The sequence below is a fragment of the Gigantopelta aegis genome, chromosome 4 (genome assembly GCF_016097555.1).
Source record: "Gigantopelta aegis isolate Gae_Host chromosome 4, Gae_host_genome, whole genome shotgun sequence".
Lineage (NCBI taxonomy): Eukaryota > Metazoa > Mollusca > Gastropoda > Neomphalida > Peltospiridae > Gigantopelta > Gigantopelta aegis.
This window is the reverse complement of record NC_054702.1, coordinates 78,064,414-78,084,531: the sequence shown is the minus strand read 5'-3', so window position 1 is coordinate 78,084,531 and position 20,118 is coordinate 78,064,414. Positions and strand designations below refer to the sequence as shown.

The following is a 20,118-nucleotide window of genomic DNA, read 5'->3' as shown; positions in this document are numbered from 1 at the left end:
GTTTTTCAACTAACCTTAGATGAATGTATTACAATAGAAGACGATGGTACCAGTCAATTTGTTCGCGAGCGCGCAACTGTTGAAGTGTTATGAATGGTCACAAATCTTGACGATTGAGTAGGATGTCAGTGTTACAAGCAAGACACGTATATATGTGAACCAGAGGTACTGTACTTTGTTTTCACAGAAATGTGCTCCTTTAATCAGTTTGTAGAAATGGAAATGGAAATGTTTTATTTAACGACACACTCATCACATTTTATTTACGGTTATATGGCGTCGGACATATTGTTAAGGACCACGCAGATAATGAGAGAGGAAACCCGCTGTCGCCACTTCATGGGCTACTCTTTTCGATTAGCAGCAAGGGATCTTTTATATGCACCATCCCACAGACAGGATAGTACATACCACGGTCTTTGCTACACCAGTTATGGAGCACTGACTGGAACGAGAAATAGCCCAATGGATCCACCGACGGGGATCGATCCCAGAACGACCGCGCATCAAGCGAGCGCTGTACCACTGAGCTACGTGCCGTCGCCAATTTGTAGAAGACAATTCGTTACGTTAATTCGTTTCGCTAGGAACTGATATGTCCCAAACCATAATCGAATTTAAGTATGGACGTTGTTGCTTTTCATTAGCAATAATCTTTGCAGTGGATCACGTTGTTAAAACACGACTATGTATGGGCGTACGGTGTTTCTGGTGCAGACGTTTGTCCTAATGGATCAGACTCGAAGGGCAAATAGAGGACAAATAATGTAATAAAATGTGTCAAACTGCATGTGTCACGTTCGGTGTGCAATGAGGTAATAAACCCAACCCCTGCAATTGCCCACGGCAATTGGCAACGCCACGGCACTTTTTGCTGCGGACTACATTCCATTTGTTTTTTTAGCTGTGGACATTTTCTTAATTGCAGGGGTTGTAAACCTGCTTAAACAATCACTACTACTGATCATTTGCTAAGGACCAAATAATGTGATTCAATTATACAGCATTTGCTAAGGACGAAGTAATGAAGTTGAAAATATTATAGTGAGAATGTCACCACGCAGTGAATAGATTACAAATTGTGACTTGCATCATGAATGGACACCTCATGGCAGTACGTTGTAGCAGACGACTGCTTTTATGCTCGATCATTCACAAGTGAATTTAAGAAAAAAAGGAAGATTGTTTAACGACACCCCAGCACAAAATACGCATCGGTTATTAGTTGTCAAACAAAGGTAAACATATGAATATGATTATTTAATTAAAATTAACATTATTAAAATTATGTGGACTGTAAAAACAGTGTATAGATGACAGGTGTTTTAGAATGCGTTCTTAATTTATGGAGGCCCATTGAGCTATTTCTCGTTCCAGTCAGTGCTCCACAACTGGTGTAACAAAGGCCACGGTATGTACTATCCTGTCTGTGGGATGGTGCATATAACATATCCATTGCTGCAATTCAAAAATAGTAGCCCATGAAGTGGAGACAGCGGGTTTCCTCTCTTAATATCTGTGTGGTCCTTAACCATATGTCCGACGCCATATAACCGAAAATAAAATGTGTTGGAGTGCGTCGTTAAACAAAACATCTCCTTCCTTCATTCATTTATGGGGATTTACTAAACTGGCCAGGTTACTACGTACTGGACAAACGAAAAGTGGGTGATATGCCAAACCTGTCAATTTAAAAACATTTTGCATTTTAGATATTTCTTACCCATCAGTCCACACCGTACAACAGTTGCCGCGAAAGTGATAATAACCGCAAAACCAATCGAGCGGCATAGTTTGGCGCCAAACCTCTTTAATTTGCGAAGCTTTACTAAAGCAAATATCATCCTTCATTGTGGAAAACTAATGTCTGTGGCAAAATATCGTGACTTCATCGGTTTGGCTTCGTACACAATACATATCACATATCGTACTGTGTTATTTTGATATTATATATTTGACGGATATAGGTCAAATGATTTTTTTCATCATTTACAATTAGAATTTTGTATTTTCTTTTATATTAGTAAAACATCAAACGATCTTTGCTAAATATGAAGAAGTTATTTCCATATCACATTATGGGTGAACACATTATCATAATTTCTTCTTCTTCTTCTTCTTCTTCTTCTTATTATTATTATTATTCCTCTTCTTCTTCTTCTGCGATTTCAAAGCCATGCTCAGACTTCCAGTCTTGGGCCCCGTTCCACGAAGCGATCTTAACCCTAAGATCACCTTAAGCAAATAAGGTAGGTATGCATATAAGATAATCGTAGCGCTAAGATCGCTTCTTGGAACGGGGCCCTGTTCTCACCTGGAAGTCTGCTTTTCTCCGAATGGACGTCGCCGGTCCCAAACGTTTCTCTTTTAAGTCCACAGGATGCCGCCAGGTTTCTTGTCAAAGAGTGATGTATGATGGGCGAAACTGAATGATGTGCTCCGGTGTTTGGGCACTTGTATCATAATATACCTCTAAGAACTCATGTAACTGGGGGGGGGGGGGGTATTTTTTTTCCCCTTTTAAACCAGCTCTAGCATGTCAACTTTGTGACTCGCTCAAATCAAAGACGGCCTGAAATACTTCCTAATGACGCAACTCCGCATTTCCCTTGGGTAATAATAAATTCGTCTGTAACGCATCCGTCTTTTAAGCGCAGTACATGTTTTACTATAAAATTGCTAGCCTTTTTTTCTGCCATAGGAAATATTTTGGTCGCTGATTTTGGAAAGCATCTAACTATGTTCGAAAAAAATTGTTTCAAATTATAAATAAATTGTACCATGTACTAAAAATGGATGTGCCGTGAAATTACAGTACGATTTGGCATTAGCCAAAACGACGGTGTCACGACTTCTTGTCGAAAAAATTAAATAAATTGACTTAATTGGTTTTTCTCTTTAGACCATGCATTAAGAAGATATTCAGTCAAACCAGCGAATTGCGCAGAAGACAAAATATTGAGCACAAATATTTTAAAATGTGTAATTAAAATATGTTCATGTGAGTATATGAGCATATTTTAATTACACAATTTAAAATATTTGTATAATAATATTGCCATTTTAGAGAAAGGGAAAGCTGGAATATTACAAACATTTCACACAATGCGTCTACCCCCTCTCTGCAACGTGTAGCAATATTAAGGAAAATTATATTTTAAAAAACCAGTATAAGGACATAGAGCATAAATTTATTGTTTCACGTGTTTCTAAGAGAAATTACACAATAACTGTAACACTAAACACAAGCTATATCACAGACAGAAAATAAAAGCCCGGCATTAGGGCGTGGGTATACAACATGATATGTTCAATACGTCACTGGCCAGCACTGCTTACGTCATTTTAATATGTTACAAAGAATCCCAACAAAATGTACACCTATTGACGTTCTATTTCAATTATGTGAGAAAGTTATATTAAAATCGATTTGGTTCAGTCGTTTCTTGAGAGAAAAACAATATTTTTTGTTTGAACAAAACATTTAAATTATTAACACGACAAGGCAGAACACACGACATTCCACGGGAATAGGTAGGAAGGACGCCGTTTCTGAACCAGACTTTTCGAGAGACGATCTTGAGCGTGAAGCCTCAATTCATGATCACATGGATCCTTCCTGAACAGTTTTTCTCTCATCATTTAGTGCTCAAAGTCGCCGTTATACGACATTCAGAGCCTTAAACCTGTCCAACGAAATGCATCATATTTGCGGTTGTCAGGGAGTGACGCGCGTACACGAACACGTACTCTTAGTACACCATCATCAGTGTACGAACACAGACATGTAAGCAATGATAATTGGCATTCAACCACTGTTCAGCATGTCCGACATCTATTTTAGTTCCGTCGCTGTACTCATTGAACATCTGTTTCATCAGCTCACAGCAACGCTCGCGAGAAGAACAAAAATAACCCAAACTCAGCAAGGGTGGAGACGACAGATGTCCATTTGAGACGATTCTACTTCCTTTCGCGGACGGAATGTGTGCAACGTTTCGTCGATTAGAGCTGAACACAATTTCCGTTTCTGATGTGTCCGTTGGACACGATTGTGAAACGTTTATCATCCTCACTGACAGGCTCTCCGAGCGAACTCTCGTGTTCCTTCCTGATTGCGTCAATCTGGTCTGACGATATTCTTATGCCTCTCTCCGACCCGTCGCTCTCCGAGCAGATGTCGTTCACAATTTCCTGGCAGTTTAACACCTCTGCTAAAGAATCGCCACCATACGATTCAGCATTGTCTAAAATGGCAATTTTATTCTCAACTGGCGGCAATGTGTATTTCACCTGCATTTTAATATTTTCCTCGCGCTTTGAGCTGGAAATAATGTCATTGGTTTTCTTTTTCATGCATTTCAGCATTATTTCGTAACGTTTGTTCGACTTGGAAGACATTTTGTTATGCCTCCTGCCATGGTCGTTACGTTTTTGTTTCGATTTGCTTAATATATGCGACATCTCATCTGTGTTCTTGGAAAATATGCGATGGACCCGGTTCGAATTAGATCCCTCGTTGCTACTTCCGCCGGAAGACGGCACGTCGTTCATGGGAACGTCCATCCCTTCCCCGATGTCCTCAAGACTCTGACGTATGGTGGTCGTGTAAGGGCATGACCTACTGTCTCTGAAACTGTCGCGGTACCGGAATATGTTGCGAGTCCAACAGCAACAGAATATCGCACCAAGGATCTGCTTGAAGCTGCGGCGGAACTTCTCGCTCATGACCGTGTAGACGAAGGGGTTGATGCAGCTGTTGAGGAAGCCGCACAGGTGCGTCATGAGCATGGTGAAGAGGAAGTTGCCCTCGCGGAGGAACGTGTCCCCGTGTATCGACTGGATCTGGCTGATGATGCTCACCAGGTACTGCGGCGACCACGACACGATGAACGCTACGGCAATCACGATCACCATCCGGGCAACCTGTAATAAACCAGTAAAAGGTGGAGTCAAAATGAAATCACGTGTCATTCATTCATTCATTTTTACTTATTTTCGTGCTGATATCCCATTACGGTTCAACCACGTTGTTCTGGGCACACACCTGTTATCTGGGCCGTCTGTCCACGGTAGTGGGTTAGTGGTTAGCTGTTAGTGGTTAGTGAGAGAAAAGACAGTGTAGTGCTCCTACAACTACCCACTGAGTCGTTAAAACTCGCTTTAGGTGCAAGCCAGTACCGGGCTGCGAACCCAATACCTACCAGTCCGATGGCTTAACCAGGACACCACCGAGGCTGGCATCACATGTCTCTGTTGATGGTTATATAATGGTCAAGATGGTGTGACGTGTCTCTGTTGATGGTTATTTAATGGTCAGGAAGTCACGTGTCTCTGTTGATGGATATTCAATGGTCAAGATGGAGTCACGTGACCGTTGATGGTTATTTAATGGTCAGGGAGTCACGTGTCTCTGTTGATGGATATTTAATGGTCAAGGTGGAGTCACGTGACCGTTGATGGTTATTTAATGGTCAGGGAGTCACGTGTCTCTGTTGATGGATATTCTATGGTCAAGATGGAGTCACGTGACCGGTTATTTAATGGTCAGGGAGTCACGTGTATCTGTTAATGGTTATTTAATGGTCAAGATGGAGTCACGTGTCTCTGTTGATGGTTATTTAATGGTCAAGATGGAGTCACGTGTCTCTGTTGATGGTTATTTAATGGTCAAGATGGAGTCACGTGTCTCTGTTGATGGTTATTTAATGATCAAGATGGAGTCACGTGTCTCTGTTGATGGTTATTTAATGATTAAGATGGAGTCACGTGTCTCTGTTGATGGTTATTTAATGGTCAAGATGGAGTCACGTCTGTTGATGGTTATTTAATGATTAAGATAGAGTCACGTGTCTCTGTTGATGGTTATTTAATTGTCAAGATAGAGTCAAGTTTCTATATTGATGTAATGTTGATGGTCAAGATAGAGTCACGTGTTTGTTTTAATTTAACTTTTGAATTTTATATTAATGTTGATCATCAATTCATTGATATATTTTTTAAATGTTGACAAGCCATAGCCGCAGTTTTCGTACTAGGGTGTCAAAATGGAGTCGCGTGTTTCACCTCTTGGTTATTCAACAGATCTTATTTAGAGATGGGGTGGGGGGGGGGGGAGAGTTGGTGAGTGTACCGAAATATTTTAATGGACAGTGCCATTGGATCTTCTGAATTTTAAACTTTAATTTAATTAATACTACTTCTAGTGATGGATATTGCAAAACAAATAATAATAATAATAATAATAATAATAATAATAATAATTTATAAAAATCCAATAGAGTACTGGATGCAATGAAAATCAGCTTGATGGTTCCACTAACGAGTATCGATCCTCATCTCAGACGTACGCTCTACTTTGCAGTAAATGTACTTTAGGCGAATGCTAAGAGATTGATTTAACACTTAATATTAGTGTAGACAAAATGCCATACGGCATAGTGCGTACAAATTGTTTAATTAAGCCTGTCACAGGGAGGATAAGAAATGGTCTAGTGACTGTTCGTGATACGTGTTTATCAAATCTGTTAGAATTTGCCATTTAACCACATAGTCGTTGTGACGATATCATACATTTGTAGAGAAAAAACAACAACAAACAAATAAACAAACACACACACACACACACACACACACACACACACACACACACACACACACACACAAAACACCAAAAAAAAACCCACCTAAACAAACAAATGTAGGAGTAGGAGAAATGTAGATTCCAATAAAGCAGTTTTAATAAGAATATGCTGTTTTGTAAAACGACATTTAAGTAAAACTGAATCTCCAGTCTGTATATATTTTGATACATGGGTTTCAATCAAAGTAGATATTCAAATGGAGTAGAAATCCTTGTTGAAAATATTTAAATAAATATTTAGCGAACAGAAAAAAATCTATTAGATTAAATAGATCCATTAATGTTAATGCTAATCGTGTAAAATTTGAGTTCTAGATTCACCTCAGTATACATATCAGAGAGAGAGAGAGAGAGAGAGGGAGAGAGAGAGAGAGAGAGAGAGAGAGAGAGACAGAGAGAGAGAGAGAGAGACAGAGACAGAGAGAGAGAGAGAGAGAGAGAGAGAGAGAGAGAGAGAGAGAGAGAGAGAGAGAGAGAGAGAGAGAGAGAGAGACAGAGACAGAGAGATAGAGATAGAGACAGACAGACAGACAGACAGATATATAGATAGATATCTGTGTTCAGCATACTGGATTTTAGATTGGGGGAGGCCAACCCACTAATGGGTTCACTCTCAGGGCTCCGGTGGCCCGCATGACCCCCGTGTCCCACCCACGTATCCACCCCCATACATACAAAATATATGGTTTTAATTTCACATTCAGTGGTCGGATTTCTGCGTGTTAATTTCGGCGGTAAGTATGAATTAAAAACAAAATAACAATATTTTGTCTTTTAGACATTAAACATGGCGTCTGTTTGATCGGTTTTTTTTTAACAAATATATTTTCAATTTGGGCCAAATGGAATTTCTATTGATCATCCTTTTATTTTCACTGAACACAAAGTGAAAATAAAGCCACGTCTATGTAAATGTTACCAACTGTTGTTGTCTTGGAGTTTAGTAATATGTGCACTTCAAACGAAGTTTTATACGTGTGTGCTCTGATTTCACACTTGGTTATTTGTCTATAACTAGAAGTGATTCGTATTTACGAGGGGATCAAAACGTTCGTGGCCTAACATTTACTGTTTTCTATCACTTATGGTTTGAACGCGGTTATAAAAACTATCATCTCTTGGAAGTAAGCACATAACTTTACAGTTTAGTAATTTTATAGGTTTTTGAGAAATCTACTTTAAAATTCGACAGCATCAGAGAAATAAACACAATGGAGAACAAGCGAAACAAGCGGTTATCAAGTGCCTACATAAAAAGAGGAAGTCACCAAAGAAGATTAATGAAGACAGGGGCGGGACGTAGCACAGTGGTAAAGCGCTCACCTGATGTTGTATGTGCTATGCTGCATGTGGGGTGGTACATATAAAATATCCCTTGCTACTAATGGAAACTGTAGACTATATTTCAGAATTACTAAATGTTTGACATCCAACAGCCGATGAATAATAAATCGATGTGGTCTAGTGGTGTCGTTAAACAAAACAAATTTTTTAAGTTTAACTTTAATGAAGACGTGAAAACAACACACAGTAATGATTGCCCATTATATTCAGCTGTTCAGAAATGGGTTACTGAATTTACGTGTGGAAGGATAAGCATAAGTGATAATTGCATACCAATCACGATCAGGCCTGGTGCTTGTAGAGTCTAGACTCGAGACTAATAGAGTCTGAGACACTAATGTCATGACAACGCCATACAAATTATAAGTGTGTGACGTCATTAGAGATTGAGTCTGGACTCTAAAAAGTTCATAAGCACGGGCCCAGGTTGTCCTAATTATGTCACTACTGAAACTCAGTTTGAGGCTGTCCACCGCATGTTTTTTGTCTGATAGTCGAGTAACTGTTAAGCATATTTCTAACCCTTTGGGGTGAAAGAAAAACGTCGATGAAAGCTCTGAGCAGGGCTGCTTCTGCTTCAGGACAATGCACATGTGCACACCTCATAACTGGTGGTGTCTACAGCTGAAGAATGTGAGTTTGAACTGCTTCCTTAGGTACCTTACTCTCCTGACCTAGCACCCTCGGGCTTTTGTCGGTTCTCTAAACTCAAAATAGACCTGCCTTGACTAGGTTTTGTGAGTAACAATGAGGTTATTGATGCCGTTGAGGCGTTTTTTGGAAGGCAAAAAGGAATAACTCTACAGAGAGCGAATAACAAAGCTGAAGCATATCTGATCCACCCTCGTACATATTATATCCATTTGCTTCTCACTATGACACTGAGGTTTAGGCCCGTGGAGTGTAGGGATGCCAATCGAAAATGGATCTATTCGATTTTGTATTAAACTGTATACAACTTCGCAGGCCCGTAGGAACGACATCTGCATTGGGAGGGCATGATCTCTAACGGAGGGTGGCACAGTTTCTAGCGGGGGGGGGGGGGGGGGGGGGGGGGGATAACCCAGGTGTTTTTCTTTATCTATATAGAGTAGGACAAAAAATGGTACAATTTCGTCAACATTGCTCTTACGGCTACGGGCCTGTTTTGCCATTTACGAGTATGTAGGCTAAATTACAATGCATATCGATATATGTAATTAAGAAATGGAAAAGCAAAGCCTGAAGGTACAACTCAACAACCCAGGTCCATGTCTGCCTGTTCAATAATAAATGTAATTGTTACCTTCCGTTTATTTTCTTCGTGCTTCCGCCGCGACGCGTCTTTCCGACCTAGAACGGGCGATCGCTTAAAGCTGATTGGCTGAAGAAGGCACACGGCGATCTTGATGCACGTGACTAGGATGAGCGTCATCGGGATGACGTAGACTGCGAGGAAGAGGAAAATGAAGAAACCTCGCCGGAACTGGCCGGAGCCGAACGCCTCCTCGCCGTATATCGCCACGTCAATCTCGTCGAAGCGGTCGTTGCAGATCTGTCGTGAGATCTGGCCTAGGTCGCTGTTGATGTCGAAGGCGTAGCTGCGGCAGTAGGTGTACGGGGACGCCAGAATGATGGGGATGATCCAGGTCACGGCGATGATCTTGCGTGTCCGGCTCTTGCTGTTCAGTTTCATTGCCGATAGCGGGTACACGATGGCGTAGTACCTGTAAAACATGAAACAAAACACTGTTATATTTACAGTCCAATAGCGGGTACACGATGGCGTAGTACCTGTAAAACATGAAACAAAACACTGTTGTATTTACAGTCCAATAGCGGGTACACGATGGCGTAGTACCTGTAAAACATGAAACAAAACACTTTTGTATTTACAGTCCGATAGCGGGTACACGATGGCGTAGTACCTGTAAAACATCAAACAAACTATGGTTATATTTACAGTCTGATAGCGGGTGCACGATGGCGTAGTACCTGTAAAACATGAAACAAAACACTGTTGTATTTACAGTCCGATAGCGGGTACACGATGGCGTAGTACCTGTAAAACATGAAACAAAACACTTTTGTATTTACAGTCCGATAGCGGGTACACGATGGCGTAGTACCTGTAAAACATCAAACAAACTATGGTTATATTTACAGTCTGATAGCGGGTGCACGATGGCGTAGTACCTGTAAAACATCAAACAAACTCTTGTTATGTTTACAGTCCGATAGCGGGTGCACGATGGCGTAGTACCTGTAAAACATCAAACAAACTCTTGTTATATTTACAGTCCGATAGCGGGTGCACGATGGCGTAGTACCTGTAAAACATCAAACAAACTTTTGTTATATTTACAGTCCGATAGCGGGTGCACGATGGCGTAATACCTGTAAAACATCAAACAAACTATTGTTATATTTACAGTCCGATAGCGGGTGCACGATGGCGTAGTACCTGTAACACATCAAACAAACTATTGTTATATTTACAGTCCGATAGCGGGTGCACGATGGCGTAGTACCTGTAAAACATCAAACAAAACACTATTATATTTACAGTCCGATAGCGGGTGCACGATGGCGTAGTACCTGTAAAACATCAAACAAAACATTGTTATATTTACAGTCCGATAGCGGGTGCACGATGGCGTAGTACCTGTAAAACATCAAACAAAACATTGTTATATTTACAGTCAAACTTGTTAAAAGTTAAAGTTTGTTTTGTTTAACGACACCATTAGATCACATTGATTAATTAATCATCGACTGTTGGATATCAAAGATATGGTAATTCTTACAAATATATTAAAGAGGAAACCCGATACATTTTTTCATAAGCAGGAAGGGATCCTTTACATGCACTTCCCCAAAGACAGGACAGTACATACTATGGCCTTTAGTATACTATTTGTAGTCAAAGCAACATTTAAGCTGTCGTTTCTTCAATGTCCAAAGTGCGAATTAGTTGAATTTAGATAATATTTTGTATTACTACTTCCCTAAGAATCTAATTCGAAAGTCTTCTGGCGTCTGGTGATGTAGGGCAATTTTTGTTGTTTAACTAACTGAAATTTGATATTGACTTGAAATTTTCTGATAAATTCGCAAAGTTGCTCATGATTATTGGGATCCTTTTTAAACTGAAAGGTGTATGAATATTTGATGTGTAGGGAAGAGACAGGGAACAGTTGATGTTTGTTTTGTTTAACGACACCACTGTGGCACAATGACTAATTAAACTGATGAAATTGTCAATGGCATGATACATTGTGTGTGTGTGTGTGTGTATGTGTGTGTGTGTGTGTGTGTGTGTGTGTGTGTGTGTATTTGTGTGTATATATGTATGTGTGTTTGTGTGTGTGTGTATATATATATATATATATATATATATATATATATATATATATATATATATATATATATTACATTGTGTGTTTGTGTATCCGTCTGTCTCTTTAAATATATATACTTAATGTCAAAGACCAGACTAGCTGCTTCCTGTATTTAGTTCAGTTAATTAGACAGACTTGTTAAAATCTTCCGCTCAGACTTTTCAGACCCGCAGTTATTCACAGATTGTAATTAGGCCATTTAAAGCGTCACGCCTGCGCTGTTTATAATCTCGCTTGGTAATGCAAAACACAAACAGAAATAAACTATTAATAAACTCTCGCGTCTGCGTTATTAACGAATGTCATCAAATGTCATCACGTAACAACTCTAATCTTCATTTTTGTTGAGCACATAAGAAGGTAAAAAATCAACAATTGTACGATATTGTATTTTTAACCGCCGTAGACGTCACATTGTGTTAACGAAGTCTTTCCTCCACCTTTAACAAATAGATACTACCTCAAATAAACCCAAACAGTAATGGACATGTTGTAAATAAGTAACACAGTAAATCGCAAAGCTAAACGATCTTTATGACATTATGTATGTTATGTATGTTAGAATTGAGAATATACATCTTCGCGTACTTAAAAATATTTTTCGTCGAATTTAGACGATTTACAATATCGATCATGGATGAAACAAAATCTACAGAAGATTATCATTCCTTATATTTTTATTAACGAATTTTGTACAAATTTGGTCAATCATCGGGTTTTGGCTGCCAAAGTTTCTGATGAATTTAATATGAAAATTGTTTCACCAGTAAAAGGTACCACTTGGTAGGATAGTCTTCTAGGAATCCACATAGATAGGTGTAAACGTCTCTTGGGTTTACAGAGATTGCATTATGGTGGTGGTGGTGGTGCAGTTATATTGCATATATGTTTGACTCTTTCTGTTTAAGGCTTTTACTAATACTCTTAGTAAACGAATCACTCGACAGTCCAGCCAGGACCCGGATACCTGTACTTGTTTTTGTAGTAAGTTCAGCCAGTAATTGTCACTAACGTTTGCTAGACTGTTTTTCACGCTAAACATTAAATCGAATGACCACATCGGGAACCAGTAAAAATAATTTGCAACCATTTAGCAAAACAACGACTTGCTGAACTTGGACCTGGTATAATCACGTCTCCCAAATAATCACATCAGTACAAGTATCATGGGATCTATAGAGGAATTTATAAATGTACAAATCGAGAACTGTGTGACATTTCACAACAGACTGGCAATTTGGCTTAACAAGGCATTTGTAACGAGAGCAGATAGGCTAACCGAAAGCAAAGAAAGGAGCGCCATAGGTATTGAATACACCTGGATGATCCATTCTGAATCTCTAAATATTAAAATATTCTAAACATCACAGCTTTTAGCTTGTTAAACCTGGAAACTGTGTGATGAAACGAGGAGAAGGAACAAGCTCAGCTATAGTGGTGTGGTCCAAACACGCCTGTAGTGGGTACCCTACCTCGTTAAACCAAACAGATGTCCAGGGCAGATTCCGAAGAAGCTGAGACGGGTATTGTTACCACAGTCTAATTCAGCACTGACGTCACGCCATTTCAGATGGTCCTTGTTACTGCAGGTGCAGTCCATTAAAAGCAGTGGTACTTTTACACGCAGATTACATCAATCAACTTTGATTGCGTGCACGGTCCACCAGACTATAAACAGTTGTCTAGACCAAAGATTTACCGACGTCATGTTTTCTAAACAAAAACCCACTAAATGTTCAGGCAGGTCTTTGTATTTCACTAATAAATGAATGCAGTGGCTCGTAACTAATTAGTTCATGTCTACTGGTATTATTTCAACTTATTTACGAGTATTGCACCTATGTCGTGTTCTAATTTAACTCGATTCAGTTTAAACTTTGATATTTAAGTATCTTAACTCAGTTTATATTTATGTTTATTACATGTATATATAATTTATATCTCGTGAAAAATAAAGAATTTTGTTTAACGTCATCTGGGATATACGACAATTTTGGTTTCTAAAGTAGTTTCAAAAATAGTATAAAAAGTCCTTGAAAGAAATTATTATTGTAGCTTCACTTTAAACTTGTAATTTGGTATTTTGATAACTTTATGTTAACAAGCCCCCTTCATCTTGAGATAAAGTGGATGTCCATTTATATTGCTGGAACCCATTTATACAGCATGTGCAATCCTTTTGCCTCATTCATTAAAACAGTTCACAGGAAAACGGATGGAATAATTGGCTGGGAAAAAACGTTTGTTCAGTGTATACTGTGGCTGAAAATTAAGCCAATTTCGTAGTTGTTCAAAAGAAAGCATTTGTACATCAAAGACATCGTATTATTAGATTCTGTCTGTGCTGGGATGTTATCAAACACAGTGTCACACTATTTTCAAACAGTTCCATTTACTTCAGTAGCAGTAAAAGTCTGGCCTATTCCACCTCTGTCAAAAACATTGAATCGACGTGTTCCAAAATACCGGCTGATTGCAGTTGTATGAGGAATTTACACAGCACACCATATATTTGGGGTTTTGTTCTCTTATAAATGCATAATTAACGCAGGGTTAGGTAACAATCGCACGCTTTGAACATATTGTAGAAATCCATGACACTAACCTAACACAACCAACATTTGATAATACGATGTCTTGGTGCACCTCAAGTGTTTACTAATGGATAAAAATATCCGTCTGCCTGTCCTTTGGTCCATCCATTCATCCATCCATCCATCCAGCCACAAACCCATCCAATCACCCATCCATCCAGCCACAAACCCATCCAATCACCCATCCATATATCCACCCATATATCCACATTATCAACATTGATTGAATAGCTAAAACAGCCATACTTAATCAGTAATGTGTGTTCTAGTAATTATATATATCTGACCAAATCGTTTAATAATTAGGATCTGGCTTCGCAGGACAGATAAATAGTCTCCCCTGCGAGTGCTGTAACCTCATCGTGGTGCAGGGGTGTAACATTCTCTTTAAGAATGGCCAATACAGCACAAATTGAAGTTTTGAGTAAAAGTCAGTATCTATCTGTGATATTTGTATTTTTGCACAGTTCTTTACACTGTTTTTATCTAAATCTTGAATTTTTATATTGATGTTGATAATCCCCTTATTTGTTTGCATTACCATAGTTTGACACCCAATAGCCGATGTATTTTTCGTGCTGGGGTGTCGTTCATTCATAAATAGTCTGGGTGGTTTATTCTAACTGATTAAATAATAACATCAACAATCGAAATTTTCGCTTTAAATTAATGAATTTTTGGAAGTGGTGTTTGTTTGTTTTGTTTGTTTGTTGTTTGTTTGTTTTGGTTTGGTTTTTGAGTGGGTCGGTGTGTGTGGGGCTGAATCAGATCATAAACAAGGAAGCGCAACCAGGTGTTCAAATGATGCGAGCACTGCTTGGTATTAAGGAATGTTCGCTAAACTAGTGTTTGCTCACAACGTTAAATTAATATATCAAACAGACAAAGCCTATGCGCTGAATGCAGTCCATGTTAAATGGTTTTATTAAAGCTACAACGTCAAGTATACATTTTTATTTATACTTAACAAATAAGAATGCATCATCCACTTTAATTTCCGTAGCGTTGTACGCCATTCTTCGATATGTTTTCGCTAATTTACGACATATAAAAACTGATATTAACACTGAGAAGAGACGTCCTATTTCACTGGTTTGTGTTATATATAGTACTATGAAAACCATGTCTTCAGACTTACACATTGTAAACATTACGAAGTGTTCGCTTCAACTGAACGCGCCCGGTTCCACCAGATGTCCTCTATTCTGGAATTAACGTTTTCTTTCTCGGCTAGTAAATTAAATTGTGTAGTTGTAATTGGTATGAGCATATAGTTGAAGGTATAATGATTACATTCAAAACAAAAGTTAATAAACGGCCATTATGCAACTTTGAGGTAGCATCTTTAAAGTATGAAAAAAGGGGAAAGAAAAACAACCTGCAATACGTGACTGTATTTTACAATAGTTAAAACTTTAACACTGAAAAACTTGTCTTTATAGTGTGACTTGAGTAAATGGTGTTATAATATTGATCTGTATCTGTATCTAAAAAACCCTAAATGTGGACAGAAGCCATGGGAATCGACTCAATAGGCTTAACATGTGTGAAACCAAAAAACTTTAAGTCGTCCCGTCGATCTACGTGTCAGTGAAAGCCGATTCGGAGCTTAAAGCTCGTTATTGATCGACTAATACCTTTATTTTTAAACTAAACTTTCGCTGACATTGATTAATAATAGCATGAGGTTTTCACAGACCGTGTCGAGACACTGAAATCGAGATGCTCCATCGTCGCTAACGTCACCGACGACGTGTGGCTTCTGGGTAGAACCACGTTTACCAGCCTACCCACGATCCATTTTATGTTTATACCAAAAAAAAAAATGAATGAAAGTTGTTTTTTTGTTGTTCAACGACACCACTAGGGCACATTGATTAATTAATCATCGGCTATTGGATGTTAAAATTTTGTAATTTTGACTCGTAGTCATCAGGAGAATCCCGCTACATTTTTCCATTAGCAGATAGGGTTCTTTTATATGCACTTCCTCACAGACAGGAAAGCACATACCACGGTCTTTCACCAGTAAAATTTAATGAAATTTAGTGCTCAGAGACATTATTTCTCAGTCGACTCAGCAATCAGTTTGATAATGTTTGTGTAATACACAAATACCTATAACTATTAAACTACGATTATTTGGTGAGTATCGTATGGTTATTGCAATACAAAAGTTAAAGTTAAAGTTTGTTTTGTTTAACGACACCACTAGAGAACATTGGTTACTTAATCATCGGTTATTGGATGTCAAACATTTGGTAACTCTGACAGGTAGTCATCAGGGATAACCTACTACATTTTTCTAATGCAGAAAGGGACTTTTTATATGCACTTTTCCACAGACAGGAAATCACATACCGCGACCGTTAACCAATTGTGGTGCACTCGTTGGAACGAGAGAAAAATTATTAGTTGAATGAATGTACCAAGGTGGTTCGATCCTGCGACGCAAGCACCCCATGCGAGCAGTCAACCGACTGTTTCAACAAATGATTGAGAGAGAGAGAGAGAGAGAGAGAGAGAGAGAGAGAGAGAGAGAGAGAGAGAGAGAGAGAGAGAGAGAGAGAAGACAGACAGAGACAGAGAGACAGACTCAGAGACAGACAGACAGACAGATAGAAAAGAAATGAGAACCCGCAGCCACTACATAGGCTACACGCACCGTTAAGAAGCAAAGTCTTTTTTATGTGCACTTTCTTTTAGACAGGGCAGTACATATCATGACATTTGATTTACTTGTACCAGTCGTGGGGTACTGGATGGGTCAGCCCAGTGGTAAGGAGCTCGTTTGATAAGTTGTCGGTCTAGGATCGATTCCCGTCGGTGGACCAATTGGGCAATTTCTCGTTCCAGCCAGTGCATCACAACTGGTATATGAAAGGCGTGGTATGTGTTATTTAGTCTGAGGGGTGGTGCATATGAAAGATCCCTTGATACTAATGGAAACATGTAGCGGGTTTCTTCTCTAAGACTATGGGCCGAATTTACAAATCCCTTAAAAAGGCTTTTTGGACTTACCCGCGTGTAACTAAATACATTTACAATGCTTAAACAACCGTGTTTAAGACAAACAAACTTCTTAAATTCGGCCCTATATGTCTAAATCACCAAATGTTTGACATCCAATCAACCAATGGGCTCTAGTGGGGTCATTAAACAAAACAAACTAACTTTTTCACCTGAGTATGTGTCGCGTATTCACAGGGTTAAGCCATGTCGCGACATGCATTCTCCTCATACTTTTTCAATTCAATTCTTTATTTCAGCCTTGAACCCGAGGTTCTTCGGCACAAAACAACAGCATACACATTTCGAACAGAGCCTAATGCACGCAGGCCTTAATGAACTGATGACAAAATATTAGCTAATATCAGAAGTAATTTTAATTTTAGGGGAAGTGTTGTGAACAGAGCATCCACTGGTCTGGAACTACGTTTACAGCAGACATAACTCACTTGGTAATGTATCCCTTATCCACTGAAGATATAAGTACCCAAAGATTATTAAAGAAATCACTGTACCCCTATATCCAGCTCCAAAGAGATGCCCCGCTCACAACGTGCACGTTATAAAACCAATGGCACTGCGTGACAAATTAAAACATCACAGCCTGAATGATCTCATTAAGCAAAGTGACGAACTGTACCCAGAGGAGTCGTTGACAAGCAAAACAAATCAAACTGAAGCCAGCAATGCTAAATCGTTTTATACCCGCTTGAATGGAAGCTGTCAGTTGACTCGAGATATATATTAAGCTATAGATTGACGACCGTTTCTGCTCAGCTACAAAAGATAGCAAAATACCAATTGCAATTTTGTGTTGATCGTGTCGGCAGCCAGCACCTTGGCCTAACTTGGTCATATCGTTAATGAACCAAGTAGAACACGTTAATATCATGTGCTAGGTATGAGGTTGATTTTGCACCTGTTTTGTTTTTGTTGTTGTTGTTTTTTAAAATTGTTTTTCAATGTTTATTTTCATTCAGGTAGAGGGGACCAACACACATCACTAGCAGAGTCCCTGCACTTGCTGCACTGGTAAAGCGCTCACCTGATAATCGGAAAGTTTAGGATCGATCCACATCGGTTGGCTGATTTGAGCCATTTCTTGTTCCAGCTAGTGCACCACCACGGACATATCAAAGGCCGTGACATTCCCAGTCTGGAGCTCCACGCGGTAAGACGTGTTTGTTTCGCGTGTGCACACTGCACGTGCTTTCGTGTGCTCGATTTGGGGGGTCCTTCGTTTCGTTGTTTTTGTCAGCGAAATGAAGTTTTGTACTGGGATGTATGCGGCCATTGGAACTGATTGAACACTGGAACGCTTCTCGTTTCGACAGCCTGCACCACCAGTTGGATTCTTTTATAGCGAGATTCCTTGCCTCCACGTCATTTCTCCGTCTGACTGTCGTGACTCGTATGACGGCTATTCTGCAGAACGCCACGGTTGTTCGCGTTTAGTCTTTACATGTCCGAGCCTGTCCTAGCAGCACTGGAAGATTGACCGCCCCACTCTAAGAACAAATAGGAAGCGGGGTCGGCCCCTACTACTCTTTTCTAGACTTTACTTTTGTTTTATTGTGATACCATCTCATATCCTCCGGAGTCGGGCCCGTCCGCACCACTATACCAAACCATGTCGACTGGACTATACCCTAGTCTGATACTATCTCTCATTCAGACGGATCCGGCTTCTCAAGATCTGTATTTCAGCACAGCACTACACCTTCAACGTATATCGACTTTCAATCTAGGGGTTTTCATGACGGGATGCAACCCATCTCGTCCCTTTAAGCTGTGCACCCAAACGGCCTTAACGAGGCCACTCGCGTGGACATATCGATCGGACTTTAAACTTTTAGATCTGCGTTCAAAATTTTATGTCGAAATTACTTCTTTATTTTTAAATATTATTAAATAGTCCGATCCTCTCTTCTTTCTCTTATTTAATTTTGGACTGTCCTTATAAAATGCTCCAAATTATATAAATATTCGGCCGAGCAGTCAATTCTTTTTATTTTTGGCTTGTAACCTTTTTATTTTTTTTATTTATTCTATTAACTTTTTTACTAATTGCTATTTTCAAAATTCTGCCCATTTTCAACCCCCCCCCCCCCCCCCCCCCCCCCCCCCCGAGTCAGGCCACCGATCTTATCGGAGGTCGGACTCGGGATGGGCGTGTTCGAAACCCTAGTGGTATATGGGCACGTTAAACTAGTTATCATCGTCATCATCAAAGGCCGTGATGTGTGTTATACTGTCCGTGACATGGTGCATATAACAGATATCTTGCTTCTAACGAAACATAATGTGGCCTGTTTCCTCTCTTAGACTATATATCAGAATTATCAAATGTTTTATATCCAATAGCCGATGATTAATATGTCAATATGTTCCAAATAGGTGATTGGGAATGTTTGTAATGTATCAAATTACAAACCTTGTGTTATTGTTTTATTTGTCATTGTTTTGACATTTTTCAAAGTGGCCTGCCAAAATAAACCAAAACAAAATTTAGGTGTTCTAGTATATGTATAAATATAAATATAAACATTGAAAATGAGTTGAAATGTTAACAAAATGTACGTATTTAACGTTGTTGCTGCACTTTATTATTGACTGTGTTTGAGGGTATGTCTGGAAGACATGTCTATAATAAGAAAAGACATCATAAATAATTATACAATACAGATGTTGGTGATGACCTTCGTTTACTGTTCAATTGTTAATTTGTATGTGCTAATCCAAGAATAATAACTTTCTACCAGTCACTTTTACACAAATAATTAATCACTTTTGCATATATTTTTATTTAGACGACAATTCCAACTGATATAAACAACAATGTATTCCACCAAACTGAATCCCACAGACGATATGCAGTTGATGCTTTTAGAAGCCATTTTTAGAGATGCAAATTTCAGTGGCATCCTGCAATTCTTTTAGTAAAACCGTATCAGATATACTCAATTAGTTCAATTGAAGCACAGGGAATTATAACAATATTTTATAACCGCAAGTCACTTTTCATAGCTCACCAATGTGAAAAAACCATTAGCACGTTAAGTTCGTAGCTCTGCACAAAACATCTAGTTCAAGGGGCGTTTTAATATGCACTAATGAATCACATGTGTTCCAACCATGGATTAGATCC

At 39.1% G+C, this 20,118-nt stretch overlaps 1 protein-coding gene across 1 annotated transcript in view; it reads right to left on the bottom strand.

Moving 5' to 3' along the window:
• Positions 1 to 3,175: 3,175 nt before the first annotated feature.
• The window catches only part of LOC121372291 (allatostatin-A receptor-like), a 110,458-nt gene continuing 93,515 nt past the window's right edge, over positions 3,176 to 20,118 (bottom strand). Inside the window, exons 2-3 of the mRNA XM_041498583.1 lie at positions 9,273 to 9,693; positions 3,176 to 4,926 (exon numbers count right to left, since the gene is read on the bottom strand). Coding sequence (XP_041354517.1) covers positions 4,006 to 4,926; positions 9,273 to 9,693 — 1,342 coding nt within the window. The 3' untranslated portion in view covers positions 3,176 to 4,005. The remainder of the gene's footprint in view (positions 4,927 to 9,272; positions 9,694 to 20,118) is intronic.